This window comes from Gadus chalcogrammus, chromosome 4 (assembly GCF_026213295.1).
Source record: "Gadus chalcogrammus isolate NIFS_2021 chromosome 4, NIFS_Gcha_1.0, whole genome shotgun sequence".
Taxonomy (NCBI): domain Eukaryota; kingdom Metazoa; phylum Chordata; class Actinopteri; order Gadiformes; family Gadidae; genus Gadus; species Gadus chalcogrammus.
In genome coordinates, this window is record NC_079415.1 from 24,936,149 (window position 1) to 24,954,232 (window position 18,084).

Below are 18,084 nucleotides of genomic sequence, written 5' to 3' on the forward strand. Positions count from 1 at the left end.
TGCGCTTAGTATCCTGCAGATTGCGCTCCTACTCGCCTTGCTAACTAACAACTTTAGCTGGAGTAAAAAAGAGGAGATTGAATTTTACCGTACAACATGAAAGCACGCTCGCTCAGGCAGCGCGCGCTCACCTCACCAATGTACACAAGACGCGTTGTTTGAGCATGTTGTGCCTGTTTTTGTTTAGGTCCCAGGCCATGTTAATTTGTTATACTGTAGACTAACGGTGAGACCATACTGCTCAGCACGCACGTGTTAGTCACTGCTCACGAGCGCAGCACATTGGGAGTTAGTTATTTATTTTACATTAAACTCATTTTTGACTGTAAATGTATTCTAAAACACTCAAAGGTTCTGCATTCAATTCACATATTCGTCAAAAGTGTTTAAAGTATATTTAAGGTATCAAAAACTATGTTTTATATGCTTTCTTTTGTTTTGTTTTTAATCTGCCGATTAAATCGTAATTGTAATTTTTCTCTGAAAATAATCGGCATCGGCACTCAAATTAATATCGGTCAGGCCCTAATACCTACCTACCGTTTCGATTTACAATTACTATTCCTACCGTTCAGAATTTAATACAGTTTGATGGTTGAATAAACCGTGGACTAGACACTGCCTCCGCCTCGTATTTGAGAACATTATAATATATAATATCACGGCCAAAAGCTGTGTGCACCTCCGGAATATTATGCACTGAATTGCAACCCTTTGGTTGCGACAGTTTTTAAGCACTCTCTACAAATTACGTGATTTTGTAATTCGTCAGGCACCTTATATCCAAACCATTTCCATACTATGGAGCCGTTGGTCTTTCGCTTGCAAACAAGCTCCTCTGAGCTGCTTGTGCAGGCGGACTCCATAGCTGTGTTCGAAATCGTTCCCTATCACGGATATAGTGCACTATATAGGGTGCTCGCCATTTTGTAGTGGTGTTCGAATTCTCAGTGGTTAATTTCATGCACAATATAGTGCACTTAAAATACCCAATGAATTGTGAACGATTTCGAACACGGCTCATGTTTCGCGATTTCAAAAAGTGACGTGAGTCAGTAGAGTTACGAAATAGCAGGCGGCAGGTGCGGTTTGAAACTGGAAATTAAATTATATCGATATTGACGATATGGTCTCGTTTCATATCGCGTTTGAAAAAATATCGATATATTTTAAATATCGATATATCGCCCAGCCCTAGTTCAAGTGAACAGGAAGTCATTGGTCGTGTAATCAGAGCTTTTAAGAAAGCATGGATATTCGGGAAAAAGTCCTCATTGCATATGTCCATCACTTCAAGAATACTTTTGAGATGTTCTCTGTTTTTCTTCCTCTCTATGAGTTGCACAAACACTGCGAGCTCCGACTCTGATATGGTTATCTGGAAGCGCTTTCCTGTATCATTGAGAGAGTTCACTTTAGTGGCCAAAGTGGTGTCATTTATATCGAGAGTTAGAGGCAGAGGCGATAGAATCGGAGCTGGTCGCGCTAGCATCCTGGGGTGGCAGAGAAGAAGATGTAGGTGTTGTGAATCTCAGCTCATCCCCTGGTTGCAGTGATGACTCCGAGACCGTTCGTGTACGTTTAAAGTAGGCTACCTAAACAACGACGGCTTCAACATTGTCCTTTACTGGAATGATGTTTACACTTTCAGATCACTTGGAGGCTTTAGCTAGTGTGTCTGTAACTGTCTGCTGAACTCGTGCCGAAACATCAACCTAGACTTAACCCATTTAGGCCTAAAGCGCCAGGAAAAAATGCCTGAATCACCATTACAGTCTCAAAGGGCTTAACAGGCCAAATATTTGTGACAACCCCCTTTACCCATGCCCCCACACGGGCAAGAAAAAACTCCCTTGAATCAGCAAGGAAGAAATCTTGAGAAGAAACGCAGTGTAGGGGATCCCTTCTTCCAGGGATGGTCAGGAGTGCAATGCAGGGGTTGACACTAACGGTTGCCCGCTTGCCCGGGGCAAGTAAAAAAAATGTTTGGGCAAGTTGAGATTTTTTCTGGTTGCCCGAACGGGCAAGTGGATTATGGGTGGATGTTAATATAAAAGCTATTTATTGAAATTGTTTTTAGAAACTGCAGAACAACCTTTTGTTCCTCAAAACCACACAAAATAGAAGTATTTGCAATTGATCAGCGCGCTGTCTTCTCTTCTCTCGGAAAGCGAGTTAACAGACACGCATCGCTTCAGCGCGAATATAGCCCCGCCTTCTGTCACTCACAGTGCGGTCTCTGGCAGTGATTCGCTAAAGGTTAGCCAACACAGCTAGCATCTCAAGTGCAGCACCTCCGCGAACGGTTTAGGTAGAAGTTAAATGGAGTAGTGATGGAGGAGTGCAGTTTGGAAGTACTTTGGATTCAGGCAAATTATCAAGGAAAGTCAAGAACACGGTTTTGGGTTTCATAACTGTGCACATGCACACAGCAATAGCGATCTTTTTCACGAAATTGGACCCTCACAAACTACTGTATATATTAGGCCTACATGAAAGCTGAGCCTCCACTTATTCCAACAGTCCAAACCATATCATTCTGTGACTAAAACTCGCAAATAACAACTTAAGAAGAAACGTCCCCTTTTCTTTTAACAACCAAAAATGAAGTATTACCTTTGTGATTTTTGTCTACAAAGTTGATTCTGATCGAATAAACCACCATAAACAGATTATCCAGTATCTGGGCCAAATTTTGCAACTTAACATGGTGTTTTCAATCAATGAATAAGAGAAGGTTTCTTAGGAAATAGGTAAATTGCCTTCAAACAGAAAACATATTCTTTAGCGCAATCTAGTGGCCATATATTTATTTGCGAGTGTTTGGCTTGGTGCATTCGATTGCCCTGAAGTTTAAATAGAGGTGTCAAGTGTCAAAATTGTAAGATATCTACCTTTATTTGTGTCTCATAGTAAGACAGTGCTCCCAACTGATAACCACCAACTGATACTGATAATTATTTCAGGTGGAAATGTTATCTTCCACTTATGCTGTGTTCCATGGCTTTATTCACTTTAACCAAGTATTATCCCCATTGAATATTTCACTTGCACAACAATCTTTCTTTTGGCCCAAAGATGACATTATCGCCCTTGCAGTTGTGGAGATATAATCTATTTACTTTGGGTATGTTCTTTCCTGAAAAAAACTTTTCCCCTGATATAAAAAATGGTATAGAATATCTATATTTTTCCAGGAATAGTGTTGAAGTTAGAAAATCCAGTATCGTGACTGACAACCCTAGTAGAAATGCGATTGTGATTATTCAGTTAGAGCTACAAGAAACTTGAAAGTTAAAAAGACATATCTTTGCTACTACCTCTGACATTTAGTTATGTACATTTGCATAAAATCATGCAGGTCTACATATAACTTGGTGATAGCTTTAATAGGTTGGAACGGTGGACTGAAATCACTTCATGGCACGATGTGACCGCTCGATAAATAAGTAAATAAGTAAACAAAGAGAAGTTTGTTATTTTTTAAACACAACATGTGTGGAAGCTAACATTCAGCTTCAGATGATTTTTTCTGAGCGCCCCCTAAACCAGGCCGGGTGCCTGGCAAAAAGAGGCCCGTTAACGATTCTGATTATAATTTGGGCAAGTGAACATTGCATTCGGGCAAGTTGAACCTGACCTGTACTTGCCCGATGGGCAAGTGCTTTTGAAACCTTAGTGTCAACCCCTGCAATGGGTGCCACAATTGACATACAGGTAAATACAATTGACATACAGGTAAATACATGCACATCATATTAAAATGGTGATGGGGTTTTGGCCGGTTATCCATGAGGAGAGTCCATCCATAAATACAATTGCATTCCATCCTAAGAAGTAGCGTAATTAAAAGACACAGGCTATAATTTGGGAATGTATAGTAGCCTAGGCCTTATTGTTCTGGAGATCGCAGTTAGGTGTGAAATTCCAAAGAAGCTCTATTCTGTAGGAAAGGATTGATGTAAGAGATGTATTGAGATGTATTGCTAGTCTGGAGATCGCATTTACGTGTGACATTCCAGAGAAGCTTATCTGGTTTTACGCACCCGGGTGCTTTACGCATCTCCGGGACAGTAATACATCTCTTACATATAAACTGTCGTAATTTCTTATTACAGCATCATCACAATCAATAAGTATTACTATTGATAAGTAGAAGTGACATTCCAGAGAAGCTTATCTGGTTTTACGCACCCGGGTGCTTTACGCATCTCCGGGACAGTAATACATCTCTTACATATAAACTGTCGTAATTTCTTATTACAGCATCATCACAATCAATAAGTATTACTATTGTCCTTACCTCCAGATGGCCGCAAATCTGTCCCGGGACATATTTCTGGCGAATTGCGTCCGAAAGAGATTCTTACTCTGTCGCCAGTAATCTCTTCGCACCGGCAACACAAGCAGCCCCATTCCATACTTCTTCCTCGTCGTCATTCACGAACATGTGCCTTAACCATAATTCCCGGTCAATCGGTTCGTATTCCTCATCAAAGTACTCGGCCTCATCAACATCTTCGAAGCCGAGAAACTCCTCGAAATCGCTACCGTCAGAAAAGTCTTCAGTCTCAAAATCCGCCATACTTGATTGAAGAAATTTCTGAACTAAACTCACGAGGAACAAGTTGACACCTATAGTGTCTATTCTGATGCATTTCGTTGGCCCAGAGGCCGACACTTTGGGCAAAAACCCCCCTTATACAGAAAAACGACGCAAACGCTTTCCCGTCCTTAAAGGTAGAACAGCGGCAATGCTTTCCCGGCTTAAATGGGTTAACCACCATTTTTTTTATTGAAAAATACATATTTAGACAATTTTTGCACAAATTAAAAGCCGCTTATTACACGGCTATATTGCCAAAGCGAAAAAAATAACTTCACAAGGTGTCTTTTTAAAAATAATAATTACCATTCGTAGTGTTGATAAGCAGAGAAATAGTCCGCCTAAGATGTTTACGTTGCTTAGCAACCGAATACGCTGGGGTTGATAAATTACCTGACTACATGCTGAGTGATATCAAAGACGTGATTCAGAGGCAAAAACACTTCCCTTGACACTTTCGTTCCACAGCATTGAAAAGAGCCGTGCAATAAATTAAATATATAACATATTATTTATTTATTTTTTTAAGAAAAGTTTTGGGTGGGCCTGTTGAACAGTGGGTGGTCCTGGGTCCGTCAGGCCCACCCATAACGCCGTGCCTGCTCGGATGTGTTTACTTGAAGTCCGGACTTGCCAAGTACGAACTTCCAAGTCCGCGAGTCCGTAGTTTGCGTACTTGGAATTGAGAAACGGCCTGTATTTCGCTACGATACTTGATGATGTTGTTAATACCGGAATTGTCCTCTAAACATGTGCTGATCACGTAAATGCAAAAAAAAAAATTGTATCAGCCAATCCACCGATCACTTGCGTCCCGAACCGTGAGGGTTGATCCGTAAGGATCACGGGTAACTCGTGAACCGTTGCACCACCAGTAGTGACAGAAACAAGTGATGAGCCTTGAATAGTGCATTGCTTTGCGCATTCTCAAAAAGAAGCTCAGCATAATCAGGCATTGGATCACCAATACACGATCCATGCTATGTCTCCTCAGGACCTAGCATGCTTGTGTGTGTACTCGTCATGGAGAAGCCAACATTGCTGAGTAACAGAAAATCGTATGGCAATTATGCATTAAAAAATAACCTATTATATATATTTATGGCTATTAAACCTATTTTATATAACTTATTTAATCAAACCCCACACTCTCACCACCATATCGAATACTATGTCACAAACAACTGCTACTAGACAAGGTATCCCTGCCTCCTCTATTTCCTGTCCTCTTTGCCCTGGCCATAGAACCACTAGCACAACAAATTATCTGACAAACCAGGGAGACTGAAGGCGTGCCCATTGGGAGAAAAACACACAAATTTGGTTTATTTAGAGGGAAGGAGGTTGAACTTTGAAGGGATTGTGTGCGCGCGTGTGTGTGTGTGTGGGGGGGGGTGTGTGTGTAAGGGTTTAGCGTTTGTCAAAGACAGCAGTAGGCCGGTAAGCTGCTCAGAAACATCTGACTGTGAACTCCCAGTGTGTGCGGTGCATGGGTAGGAGAGTGCTTCGTGAAAGGAGAGGGGGGGAGGACGTTTGTGTGAGAGTCTTATAAACAAGAACACTTCCCTGTTGGTTTGGCTCACAAACACCTTTCATTACAAATCTTTTAGGAGACATTTGATCCAAAGTAGCTTCTAGTGAATACAGATGCATATCATGAAGTGACAGGTTTGGCTCAAGGCATCTTGCTTAAAGATGGAGGAAGACTGGGGAACATTAGGGATTGAACCTGGTACCTTTGGCTGGGATCCGAACACCCTAATAACTTCAACCCCCCGAACCTCAACACATATTCAATGTATATATGTATGTATATATGTTTAATATTAGAGCTGTCAAGCGATTAAAACAATTAATCGCGATTAATCACAAATTACTTTTCTATGCTAAATATCCCTTGATTTTTTTGTCCCATAATTCTTCTCATTTTAATTCTCTTATCAACATGGTGAAGTGCATCGGCTTGCCTTGTGCAAATGATTTTTTATTGATAACAACATTGGCATATACTGATCAAAACAGGACGATACAAAAAAGAGCCTATAGTGCAATTAAACGACTGCTTTGAACAAATGTCATTTGAACATAGCAGTCAGGCTACTGCTTCTTTGTTTTGAGCCAAAGAAAAAAAAAAAAAATTTTTTTTTTTTTTTAATGCCGTTAAAATTGGTTTGCGTTAACGCCGTTAATAAAGCGTTTAACTGACAGCTCTATTTAATATATATATATATTTCCATTGTTAAGGAGAGCTTGGGATACAACATTTTCATTGCCAGCTATGACCGCTTTTGTGCATTTGACTAATAAAGTAACTTGATGTTACTTTTAAATGGACCAATCAAAATCAATTCAAACTTATCAGGGGATTATACGTTATGGTAAACCTGAAGAGTCCCCAGTCGCTGCATCGTGCCTTCCTTCACTCAGCAATCCAGTCCCATTTGCCTGGAGGTCGGGGATCAGAGAGCAGGACACATGTGGGGAGGAGCACCCAGCATTGGTCCCTCTCTCACTCGTCTCATTTGTTCCATTTGGTTCTGGGTCAGTCTTGGCTATTCATAGTTTTACAACTCTTTTTTTTAATGTCCCTCCCTCCCTCTATGTGTCCTGTTTTCTTTTTTTCTTTCTCTCTTTCTTTCTCTACACCTCCTACCTCTCTCTGGACCTCAACCTTCTCTTCTTTCTTTATCTCTCTCTGGCTCGCTCTCGCTCTCTCTGTCTCTCTCTCGACCCCGCCCCACTCTCTCTGTCTCTCTGTCCCTGTCTCATTATCTCTTTACCTCTCTCATTATCTCTCCCCCTCTCTCTGTCTCGTTGTCCTCTGCCCTTAATTGGCTTCCATAAATATCATCCAAGAGCCCCGTGTTCCGCTCTGGGTGCTGCCAGACTACGGCAGCTCTGGACTTTTTGGGTTAATGACACGCATCATTGTGCTGGTTTCTTTTCTTCAGGTCCTTTCAATACGCAGAGAGATGGTCGTGAATTGTGGGAAAACACAATTTTAGTCTCAATGGAATTAGGAATTGGTCGGAGTTAGCAAGAGCATTGAACTCCACAGTCAATGTGTTTTCCATGCTCAAAACACACTTGGAATTAATTGGGCTCCAAAATAAGTAACCCTATTTCATCCTTGATCCTTATTATGGCCATCACAAGACGTAATAGTATTGTATTACTATTATTATCAGTGTATATTATGATGTACTGTATTCAAACATGTATTCTCTCTGTGAACACTGATTTCAATAATAATACAAAGAAATAAAAAAACATAAATTATTATGGTTATTATTTGATCATTAATATCGACTTGCACTCCTCTGATTCTAGCTTCAGGAACCAGACCAAAAACTTCCGTCTGTACCACGATGGGAAGCACTTTGTCGCCGAGAAGAGGTTCGAGTCCATCCATGACTTGGTCACCGACGGCCTGATCACGCTCTACATCGAGACAAAGGTGTGTGTGTGTGTGTGTGTGTGTGTGTGTGTGTGTGTGTGTGTGTGTGTGTGTGTGTGTGTGTGGTGTGTGTGTGTGTGTGTGTGTGTGTGTGTGTGTGTGTGTGTGTGTGTGGCATACAAAGTGAACACCTGCTATAAGCGCTTCTCGATACTACTCTTGGATACATTTTACCGTTTAATTCTGGGTTACATTGCATAAGAGTTGCTTTTGATGGTGGGACACATTTTGGACCCTGTGCGTGGATGTTCATTCAACAGTGGCGGCTGGTGGAATTTATCTGAGGGGAGGCTGAACGTTTGCATTCCAAACCCCTGAAGGGGGTCTGGGGGAATCCTCCCCCACAAGATTTTTTTGTGATTTTCACAAACAAACAAAGTAGGGCTGGGCGATAAACCGATTTTATCGATTAATTCGAGTGTGTAGCTCACGTCGACTTGTTCAAATGAAAATCGGTTTTCTCTTCAACATCCGCAAACGCTTCCCTCTCAGCTCCCGTAGTTTGGAATGGGCTCAGCCCTCCCCCCGCACAGAGCGCGCATTTACCAAAGTGATACACAAACATGGCAGCGAGTTTGATATACCACAATTTGTAGTATATCAAATTACTACAATTTAGTTGTATAACACAATTTATTCATATATGTATAATCTATTTTGAGGTAAACATAATTCATTTGAAATATATCTGTGTGGTTTAATAATTCGTCGATCTGTTGGTAATTCGTCGATCTTTTGGTAATGCCTCGGGGCTCCCAGTAGGGGGATCGCACTCCTCTTCCTGATTCAATACAGACGAGTGAAGGAAAGAGCTGCGTGCGTGTGTGTTTTTCCTCATTCTTCTCCCGTTACTATTCCCTTTCTTAAGGTAATAATTACCGTTTGCAAAACACTGTATATTTATGACCAGTGTTGAAAGTTTGAATGTTATGTTGGCACTTTATCAGAAGTCCTCTTATCATTAGAAATATTTTATGTTTACAGAAATATTTTATTTTATATTTTATATATTTTACATTTTATGTTATGTTACAGGTTACACTGTTTACAATGGCAGGGCCTGCCATAATGCTTTTTTATGTAAATCGATTTAAATCGGAAATCTGATTTTTTTATGAAAAAATCAAAGATTTTTATTTTAGGCCACATCGTCCAGCCCTAAAACAAAGCATTCTGGTGCATTCTGACAAAATAGTAAAGGCAAAAAAAGAACATTTACTTACAAAGACGAATGGGGCCAGGGAACTAAGTTTTAAGTACATTTTTTGCCTTGTAGAAATCAGCAACATTAAGAGTGCAGATACATCAACAATAACTTTGAATTACACACAAGGTAACATTCTCTCTCTCTCTCTCTGTGTGAGTGAGAGAGATAGAGATAATGGGTGAGTGTGTTACGGCCAAGCAATTGTGTTGGTAAACGTCACTCATAAATATATCTACAGTCTGCATTAGTATGCATTTAGACAAATACAATGAAACATGAATTCCACAAGATTCATGTAAATGTGCCAACTTTTGTGTGTGGTTGTTGAAGACACACTTAAGGCATGATACCAACATAGGTTTGCAGAGGACTACATACAGTACAATATGCACACTGAAGGCCTGATGCACCATAGGTTTGCAGAGGACTATATACAGTATGTACACTGAATAGGTTTGCAGAGGACTAATACAATATGCACACTGAAGGCCTGATGCCACCATGTTTGCAGAGAACTATATACAGTATGTACACTGAATAGGTTTGCAGAGGACTATATACAATATGCAACAATGAAGGCCTGGTCCCACCATAGGTTTGCAGAGAACTATATACAGTACACTTGAAAGGGGTGGGGGGAGGTTGTGAGGGTCTGCAACCAGTGTCCATCTCAAGGGAAATACATATAGGCTAGTGGAATAAATAGAAGTCGCTTACCTCTAGCATGGCTAGCTTCACACAGTTGTTCATATGCACTCTTGCTCGCTCGTGTTTTTTTTATACAGATGTTTCAGGTCTGTCAACCCTGTCTGTGTCCACGAACTATCACACGCACTTATTTTAAAAAGTATACAAGGAAATAGGGCTGCACGATAAATCGTTATAAAATCGCGATCTCGATTCACCCCCGTGTCGAATTAAGTTTTCAATTAATCGATTTATTCGATTCCCTTTTTTTATGAGCTTAAAACAATAGGTCCATGGTTTAAAAGCACTCCCAAGCGCGCTCTCCCTTCTAGGTTCTGAGAAGGGCTTCACCCTCAGCCAATGACGGAGCGCCTTTTAGTCACGTGTTTCACTCGTTGCGCAGCGGAGAGCGAAGTAGTTCGGAAAGCTAGCTAGTGCGAGTGCGACATGAGATAAACAGTGAAGACAAAATGGATGTTGATGATGAGGACCCAGCTACTAGCGGCGCGAATCAGCCAACCTCTCAGACGCAAACAGAACTCATTCCAAAAAAAGGCTTGCATTCGGTGTTGTGGAAGTATTTTGGCTTTAAGCAAAACGACGAGAGTCGGTCTAGAGTGATTTGTAAGACATGCTTTGCGATCGTTGCAGCACCGCAAAGTAACACGACTAATCTATACCAGCACCTCAATCGTCACCACAAAGTGCCATATGATGAAGCTGTACAAGGCAAGAAGAAGTCTGATAGTCGTCCAACAACAACACAGACATCCATTACTGACACCTTGCACAAGGCAACCCCATACCCACATAACTCCAGTAGGAGTAAGGAAATAATGGACGCAATTGCTTACCATCTAGCAAAGGATATGGTTCCAATAAACACCGTAGCACATGACGGCTTTCAAAAGATGATCCATACATTGGACAAACGCTACACAATTCCGTCCCGCAACTAAAAATGTGAGGGCTGCGGTCGAGGCAGAAGTACAAGAAGCAGATTATTTTGCAGCAACGACTAATTTATGGTCCAGCCGAACCATGGAACCGTACCTGAGCCTAACTGTCCAATTCATAGCGACTGATTTCACCATGAGAAGCAAGTGCCTACAGACTGCTTATTTCCCTGAAGACCACAAAGAGATCTTGGCACAGGGACTGAAGGATGCCCTAGCATCAAAATATTCCCAGAAAGCTGGAAAACTGCAATTATTACCCCTGTTTATAAATCAGGAGACAAGGACATAGCGAGTAATTATAGGCCTATTGCTATCCTCCCTGTTGTCTCAAAGGTTCTGGAGAAAATTATAGCTGAGCAACTAATGGAACATCTAGAGTCTAACCAGCTGCTTCATCCACAGCAGTTTGGGTTTAGACAGAAATACTCAACTGAAACAGCTAATTGTTATTGCTTGAAAACATAAAAGCTTCAATGGATAAAGGAAATGTTGTTGGGGCAGTGTTCCTAGACCTAAAAAAAGCCTTTGACACGGTAAACCACAGTACTCTAATGAACAAGTTAAAATCGTTCAAAATGTCATCAGAAGCTCTGCAGTGGTTTGCATCTTACCTGAAGGGGAGAGAGCAATGTGTCGGGGTCAATGGGGTCAGGTCCCATCTGCGTGCCAACAGCATATGTGTACCGCAAGGGTCTGTACTTGGTCCACTGTTGTTTTCTATGTATATCAATGACCTACCAAACTGCTGTCCGGGGTCCAACTGTCAAATGTATGCTGATGACACTGTTATCCATGTGTCCAGTAAAACATCCAGCTTAGCAGGTGAGCACCTGACACAAGCATTACTCAGCATTTCAAAATGGCTTGAGCTGTCTCAGTTGACCATTAATGTGAAGAAAACCGTCTTTGTGCTTCTCCATCCGTAATAGGCCTATCACCGATGTTTTCGAGGTACGGATCGTAAATGAAGTAAAATATCTGGGCATCATCCTGGATCAGAATTTAAAATTTGTTACGCAAATTAAGTATGTTGCAAAAAAGGTAAAACTAAATCTAAACTGTTTCCGTTTCATAAGAAGGGACTTGTCATGTCAAACGGCCAAATTATTTATGCACGCTATGATATTTTCTCATTTGTCATACTGTATCACATCATTGTCACAAGCTTCTTCTACTGCATTAAAACCTATCTTTTCAATATACAAACAGACAATAAAAGTCATGGACCGGAAACCCATGAGATGGCATCATTGCGGCATTCTAAAAAAACACAACCTTTTCACCTTGGATAACTTTATTAATTTTAGTAATCTTCAATTGTTTTTCAAGTGTGTAAATAACCATGTGTCACCACTGTTGTCTGAATTGGCCATCAGACGTCAGAGCTCTCGTCGGGCAAATACACGATCCTCCATCAATGGTGATTGTCTTGTTCCCATGTACAGGACATCTTTCGGTCAGTCTGTCTTCTCTGCAAAGGGGGCAAAACTATGGAACCTCTTGCCCACTAGTCTAAAACTAGAGACTAACAGCAACACTTTTAACAGAGAACTTAAACAACGGCTCAAATCAAATCAACAGTGCTCCCACAAATAATTTACAACTGGTTTATTGTTTGATCATGCTGCCTTTGTTTTTCTCTACGTAGCCTATATATATATATATATTCGACTCATTATATTGCTGCTCTGTACTCTACTGTATACTGCATTTTTACTCTTTTTAATTATCACTATCAGTTTTTTATCAGTATTTGATCTTGTTTCTGTCTTGTTTAGTTTCTTTTGTTGTTTTCAAAAAGCCTCCTGTGGACAGGTGTTGTAAACTAGCATTTATGCTAATACACTGTAAACAATGCATCTGGTTCGTCCAATGACATTGTCATGTCCATGTCCAAATAAAATCTACTATACTACTATAGCATCTTGGAGTTTGGAAGAGGATACAATGGCATGTATAACTACAGACAATGGATCAAACATAGTGAAGGCTATCTCCATCAACCACTGTTCCAGACTCCAATGTTTTGGCCATAGGCTACATCTGGCAATTGGTGAGTTGTTACTCTACTTGTTCTACTACTTGTTGCTACTCTAGTTAATCTAATACTAATAATAATTAGGGCTGTCAAGCTATCAAAAAAAAGAATCAAATGAATTACAGGCTCTGTGATTAATTAATCTAAATTAATCACATGCTTACAATTTTTGCAAGAAAGTATGTCAAAATAAACGAATTCAAATAAATTATGGCAGATAAGTAATTCAATGAATACTAAAAAATATATACAATACTTTGTTTTGACTCCATAGCACTATAGAGGTGCGATTAATCTGTGTTCATTTAATTTGTTATTTGATTAATTAGTGATTAATTAATCAAAATTAATGCGTTAATTTGATATAATGATTACATAAATAATGTTATTCGTGATACTACAGACTAATGGCTTGTGTTGTACTCATTCCGATTTGTTGTATTTTTCTTTTAGAAAATGATGTGAAAGATCCACGAATTGACCGTGTCACAGGCAGAAAGATTGTGAGCACTTTCAGTCACAGCTGGCTACGGAGGAGAAACCTTGCCATTGCCCAGAAAGAGTTCAAACTCCCTGAGCATCAACTGAAAACTGAGTGCCCAACAAGATGGGGATCGAGACAAGAGATGATTCAGAGGATCCTGGAACAGCTTCCAGCCATCTCACAGATCCTCAATGATCAAAAACTTAGACATCTAGTGCCTACATGGCAGGACATAGAAGTCATTGAGGCAATGAACAACACCCTAAGTCCTCTGGCTGAATTCACCGATGCGCTCTCTGGAGAACTATATGTCAGCATATCCTCTGTGAAGCCGGTTCTCCACCTTTTTGAAATCTCTGTTTTGGCTGTGCAAGATGATGACACACAATTCACAAAATCAGTGAAGTCAAACATCCTGAAATATCTACAAGAGAAGTACAGTGATCCCCAAACTCAGGATCTACTCGACATGGCCACAACCCTCGTTCCTAGGTTCAAGATTAACTACATCAGTGAGGAGAAGAAAGCCACTGTTAGAGCAAGGCTGACAGACGAGATGACTGGCATAACTGTAGTTATGGTAAGATCATTTCCACATTTCAATACAATTGTCCTGTCCTGAACTGTTGTGATATTATGTTACTTAATATTGATTGGATTATTAATTATTTTCCAGCCAAATGCCTCCCCAGCACCCCCCATGAAGAAGGGCCGAAAGACCCTTGGAAGTTTCTTCAAAACAGCACAAGGCAATGACGAGTCCTCTTCTCTAGAGCAAGCAGTGTCCACAGAGCTGGAAGCATATCTTCTGGGATGCAAGATCGACAGTGAAGATGACCCCTTAATCTGGTGGGGGCAAAATAGATCTGTATATCCACGGTTGTCTGTGTTGGTGAAGAAATACCTATGCATTCCAGTTACCAGCTCACCTTCTGAGCGGCTGTTCAGTACAGGGGGCAACATTGTGACATGCCACCGTGCATCACTAAAGCCAGAGCATGTGGACAGACTTGTGTTTCTGGCCAGGAATCTTTAAGTGCCATGTTCAGGGTCACATATAGGGTCATATGAGAGGCCTATGTTCCAAAGAAAAGATTTGTGTTTTATTGATGCTTATTTATGTTAAAGTTAAAGTTGGTACAGTATACTCGTTTTTGATACTGCACTTTTTTGTTGTCATGGTTCATGCGTGCAATAAAAAAAAATAAAAAAAAAGGTTTTTGTTATCTGTGAGAAAAAAATCGTGGCAGAAAATCTATTCAAATAAAAAAAATCGTGATTCACATTTTTACCTGAATCGTGCAGCCCTACAAGGAAAGCAAAAAATTGCATTGGCATACCCAAAGCTAGTTAGCCAAGCCTGAACCAAACTCTGGAAAAACTTCTCTTGTAGGCTCTATCCTTTTCTCTTGCTTGTTGGGTCATGTTCACTTCTGGCTTTTCTGCACTGAGTTCTTTTACTTGCAATTTTTCTGCAAATGCTCTTCTTTCGAAGGGATTTATAAGCAAAGACTTAACTGAATTTGGGGCTAGCTGAACTCACAGGGAAACGGTGGTAGCAGTACTGAAAGTCGCCATCTTGCTGATCTCTGAGGTAACGTTGAACATGTAAGTGAATGAAGATTTAATGATGGGGGATTCAAAAGATATTCTAAAGTAAAGGCATTATTCTATTTTAATGCATTAATCTATTTTAATGCAATTAAAATAGATTATGATGGCCGGTCGGCGGTCATAATCTATGGCCGGTTATGATCCAATAATTGCGAACAATTATTGGATCATTCTTATAATTGACATTTCTCTGGGCCAATCGGAATCTCAGCACTTGCTTCAGAATCTTTCTTATAATTGACATTTCTCTGGGTCAATCGGAATCTTGAAGCACACAGCGCCAACTGAGCTCGCCATTGGATGAGGCGGTCGCCTGGCTACCGCGCATGCGCATCCGCATGCGCATGCAATCGGCCAAACAACGCAAGAGAGCTTGCGAAACACTCGTCTAGAGGGGTGTTCCACAAACGGAGGTTTAACAAACACTTGAGTTAACGCTGAACTCTAGGTTGATTTACCCAGTGCCGAATAACCCAGAGTTTTCGGTTCCACAGCAGCGGTTATGCATTAGTTCAACCAACTCGGGGTTGGTTAACACAGGGTTCTGCGCGTCACCGCCAAACCTAAAAAGACGTGATGTATGGATCATGGAAACCCTGATCGAAATGGCGAAACGGGCCGCTTATTTCAATGAAATGGAACTTCAGGTTCTCCTGGGGAGCTATGACGAGGAGAAGGACATTATCACAAGAAAAGGGAACGCTAAAGCCTCTGCAACCCGGAGAACCAAAGCCTGGCAGCGGACCGCTGACCGCGTAAATGCGTTAGTTACACGTCAAAAGCATGATCGTTAATATTCAAGCCATGAATATATAAATATCCCAGTTAAGCATTCTTAAAGATCCTACCACATAACCCCTTTCTTCTAAAAAATAATATGTACTCCGATGGCTTCCAAGCAGTCAGCGGATCAAGTATAACAATGAAGTATAAAAAACATACAAACTGATAAGCTTTTCCCACCATCGTATTGGTATAAATTTAAATAAGCAATTTTTTTAAGCCAATCGTGAAAAGGCCGACAGTTGGCAGATGGATCTGGCCCTCAAATTGTCTTGACCCCGGTGGAGGAGCTGTTAATAAACATAAATTCAGGGCGCCCTGGCATGGAGGGGGTACCTGGAGGTACCTACCTCCTCAGAGTCAGGGGCCATACCCCACTGGTTGAATGTAGGTTTTTGTGTTTTCTTGTATTTTAGATATTTTTTGCCTTCGAAGTAACACATGCAAACCATGTGCTTGCCACCGCGCATACTATTGTTTCTTTTTTTGGTAACTGGGTAGAAAACCTAAAAGTGACAATTCATCAACTTCACAGAATAATAATTGTTTTTGTCTCTCCAATAATAAGTAAAAATAATAATAATAAAAAAATTGTGACAGTTGTAAATAAAATATTTTTTATAAGCCTCAAGGATGTTTTGACATTGATTTTTGATAAAGTATGCTGAGTTTTGTTAAGTCACGCTCAGACTAGTGTCATTTGTATATTACAATAAAAAAAAAATCCCCCCGTGACACTGTCACCTTTTTTCCTCTGAGGAGTTTGCAGGTCTGAATAATACTGCTGTAGCAGTGAGTAAAAATGTAAAGTTTCCCTGTCGGGGAATTGAACCCCTGTATCCCGCATGACGGGCGGGGTTACTGACCACTATACTAACGAGGAGTCATTCTGCTACTGAGACCAGCAATTGACTAAGTACCGTATTGGTCCGAATATAAGACGACCCTGATTATAAGACGACCCCCCGTTTTTCAACACAAACATTTAGAAAAAAAGATTTGCAGACCAGATTTGCAGAACAAAGAACAGTGAATTAAACACTTGTTATATTAATGACAATAATATAATGCCAGTAAAGGCCACGGCACTTTCAAGGCAAAATATGTACAGTATGATTCAAAATTAATATCAAGCAATAATCAAGCAACATTGGGAACATTTTTAAATAACATAGAAAAATACAGGCCACATATTTAACTAAACTTAACTAAAATTCGCCAAACTTCTCCTCCGATCTCTCTATCGCTCACACACGTCCTCTGCCCCACTGTGTTTGCTCTCGCTGTCATCGCTCCCCAGCTGCTCCGCTTCCACCGGCTCCGCCCAAAGCGCGTTTTCTCTGACGTATTCAAAAACTCTCCGGTCAACCTCACTGAAACGGCCACTTTGAGGACCACGGACCGTGGTAAAGTTAGTTTTACATTGGACGTTGGATATTCGACACATTCGAAAAGTCTATTTAGCACTGGCTTCGATGGACGAATTTGTGTCAAACCAACTTAGATGTGTTAATACAAGACCTACCTATGTAAAACAAAGCTTATTTCTTTAAAAAAAAAAAACATTTGATTTTCTAAAAAAAAAAAATGTTAAAAAAGGCTATAAATCTATTATGCGGCTTGACCTTTTGACCTACCCATATCAAAACACATCTGGTGAACTCAGCTAACTGCCCCACACATAACACAAAGCTTATTTTTTCCAAAATCCCACCTTTTGATTTTATACAATTTTTTTAATGTTAAAAAAGGCTATAAATCTATTATGCGGCTTGACCTTTTGACCTACCCATATCAAAACACATCTGGTGAACCCATCTAACTTCCCCACACATAACACAAAGCTTATTTTCTCAAAACACCTACCCTTTGATTTTATATTTTTTTATCTCAGAAAAAGCTATAAATCTATTATGCGGCTTGACCTTTTGACCTACCCATATCAAAACACATCTGGTGAACCCATCTAACTTCCCCACACATAACACAAAGCTTATTTTCTCAAAACACCTACCCTTTGATTTTATATATATTTTTTACTCTCAGAAAATGCTATAAATCTATCATGCGGCTTTACCTTTTGACTTAACCATATCAAAACACATCTGGTGTAATCAAATAACTGCCCCACACATAACACAAAGCATATTTTTTCCAAAAACTCACCTTTTGATTTTATACTATTTTTTTAATGTTAAAAAAGGCTATAAATCTATTATGCGGCTTGACCTTTTGACCTACCCATATCA

General features: G+C 40.3%; 2 protein-coding genes across 3 annotated transcripts in view; both read left to right on the plus strand.

Moving 5' to 3' along the window:
- LOC130380365 (N-chimaerin-like) overlaps nt 1-18,084 on the plus strand; it is an 81,043-nt gene that overhangs the window by 30,396 nt on the left and 32,563 nt on the right. Inside the window, exon 7 of the mRNA XM_056587541.1 lies at nt 7,937-8,063. Coding sequence (XP_056443516.1) covers nt 7,937-8,063 — 127 coding nt within the window. The remainder of the gene's footprint in view (nt 1-7,936; nt 8,064-18,084) is intronic.
- LOC130380367 (E3 SUMO-protein ligase ZBED1-like) lies at nt 10,058-17,345 on the plus strand. 2 transcript variants are annotated; one of them, XM_056587544.1, is made up of 3 exons: nt 10,058-12,969; nt 13,408-14,018; nt 14,115-17,345. In XM_056587544.1, exons 1-3 carry the CDS (start codon nt 12,771-12,773, stop codon nt 14,472-14,474), a joined length of 1,170 nt encoding a protein of 389 aa, XP_056443519.1. In that variant the 5' UTR covers nt 10,058-12,770; the 3' UTR covers nt 14,475-17,345. The 2 variants fall into 2 exon arrangements, with proteins under 2 accessions (XP_056443519.1, XP_056443520.1); XM_056587545.1 differs by having other exon boundaries at nt 10,058-14,018.

Excerpts from the sequence above, each read along its gene's own strand:
- LOC130380367 (XM_056587544.1), top strand. The coding sequence starts at position 12,771 with ATGCATCTGGTTCGTCCAATGACATTGTCATGTCCATGTCCAAATAAA. Across the intron at positions 12,970-13,407 it reads TAGGCTACATCTGGCAATTG|AAAATGATGTGAAAGATCCA; the intron begins GTGAGTTGTTAC and ends TTTTTCTTTTAG. Across the intron at positions 14,019-14,114 it reads CTGGCATAACTGTAGTTATG|CCAAATGCCTCCCCAGCACC; the intron begins GTAAGATCATTT and ends ATTATTTTCCAG.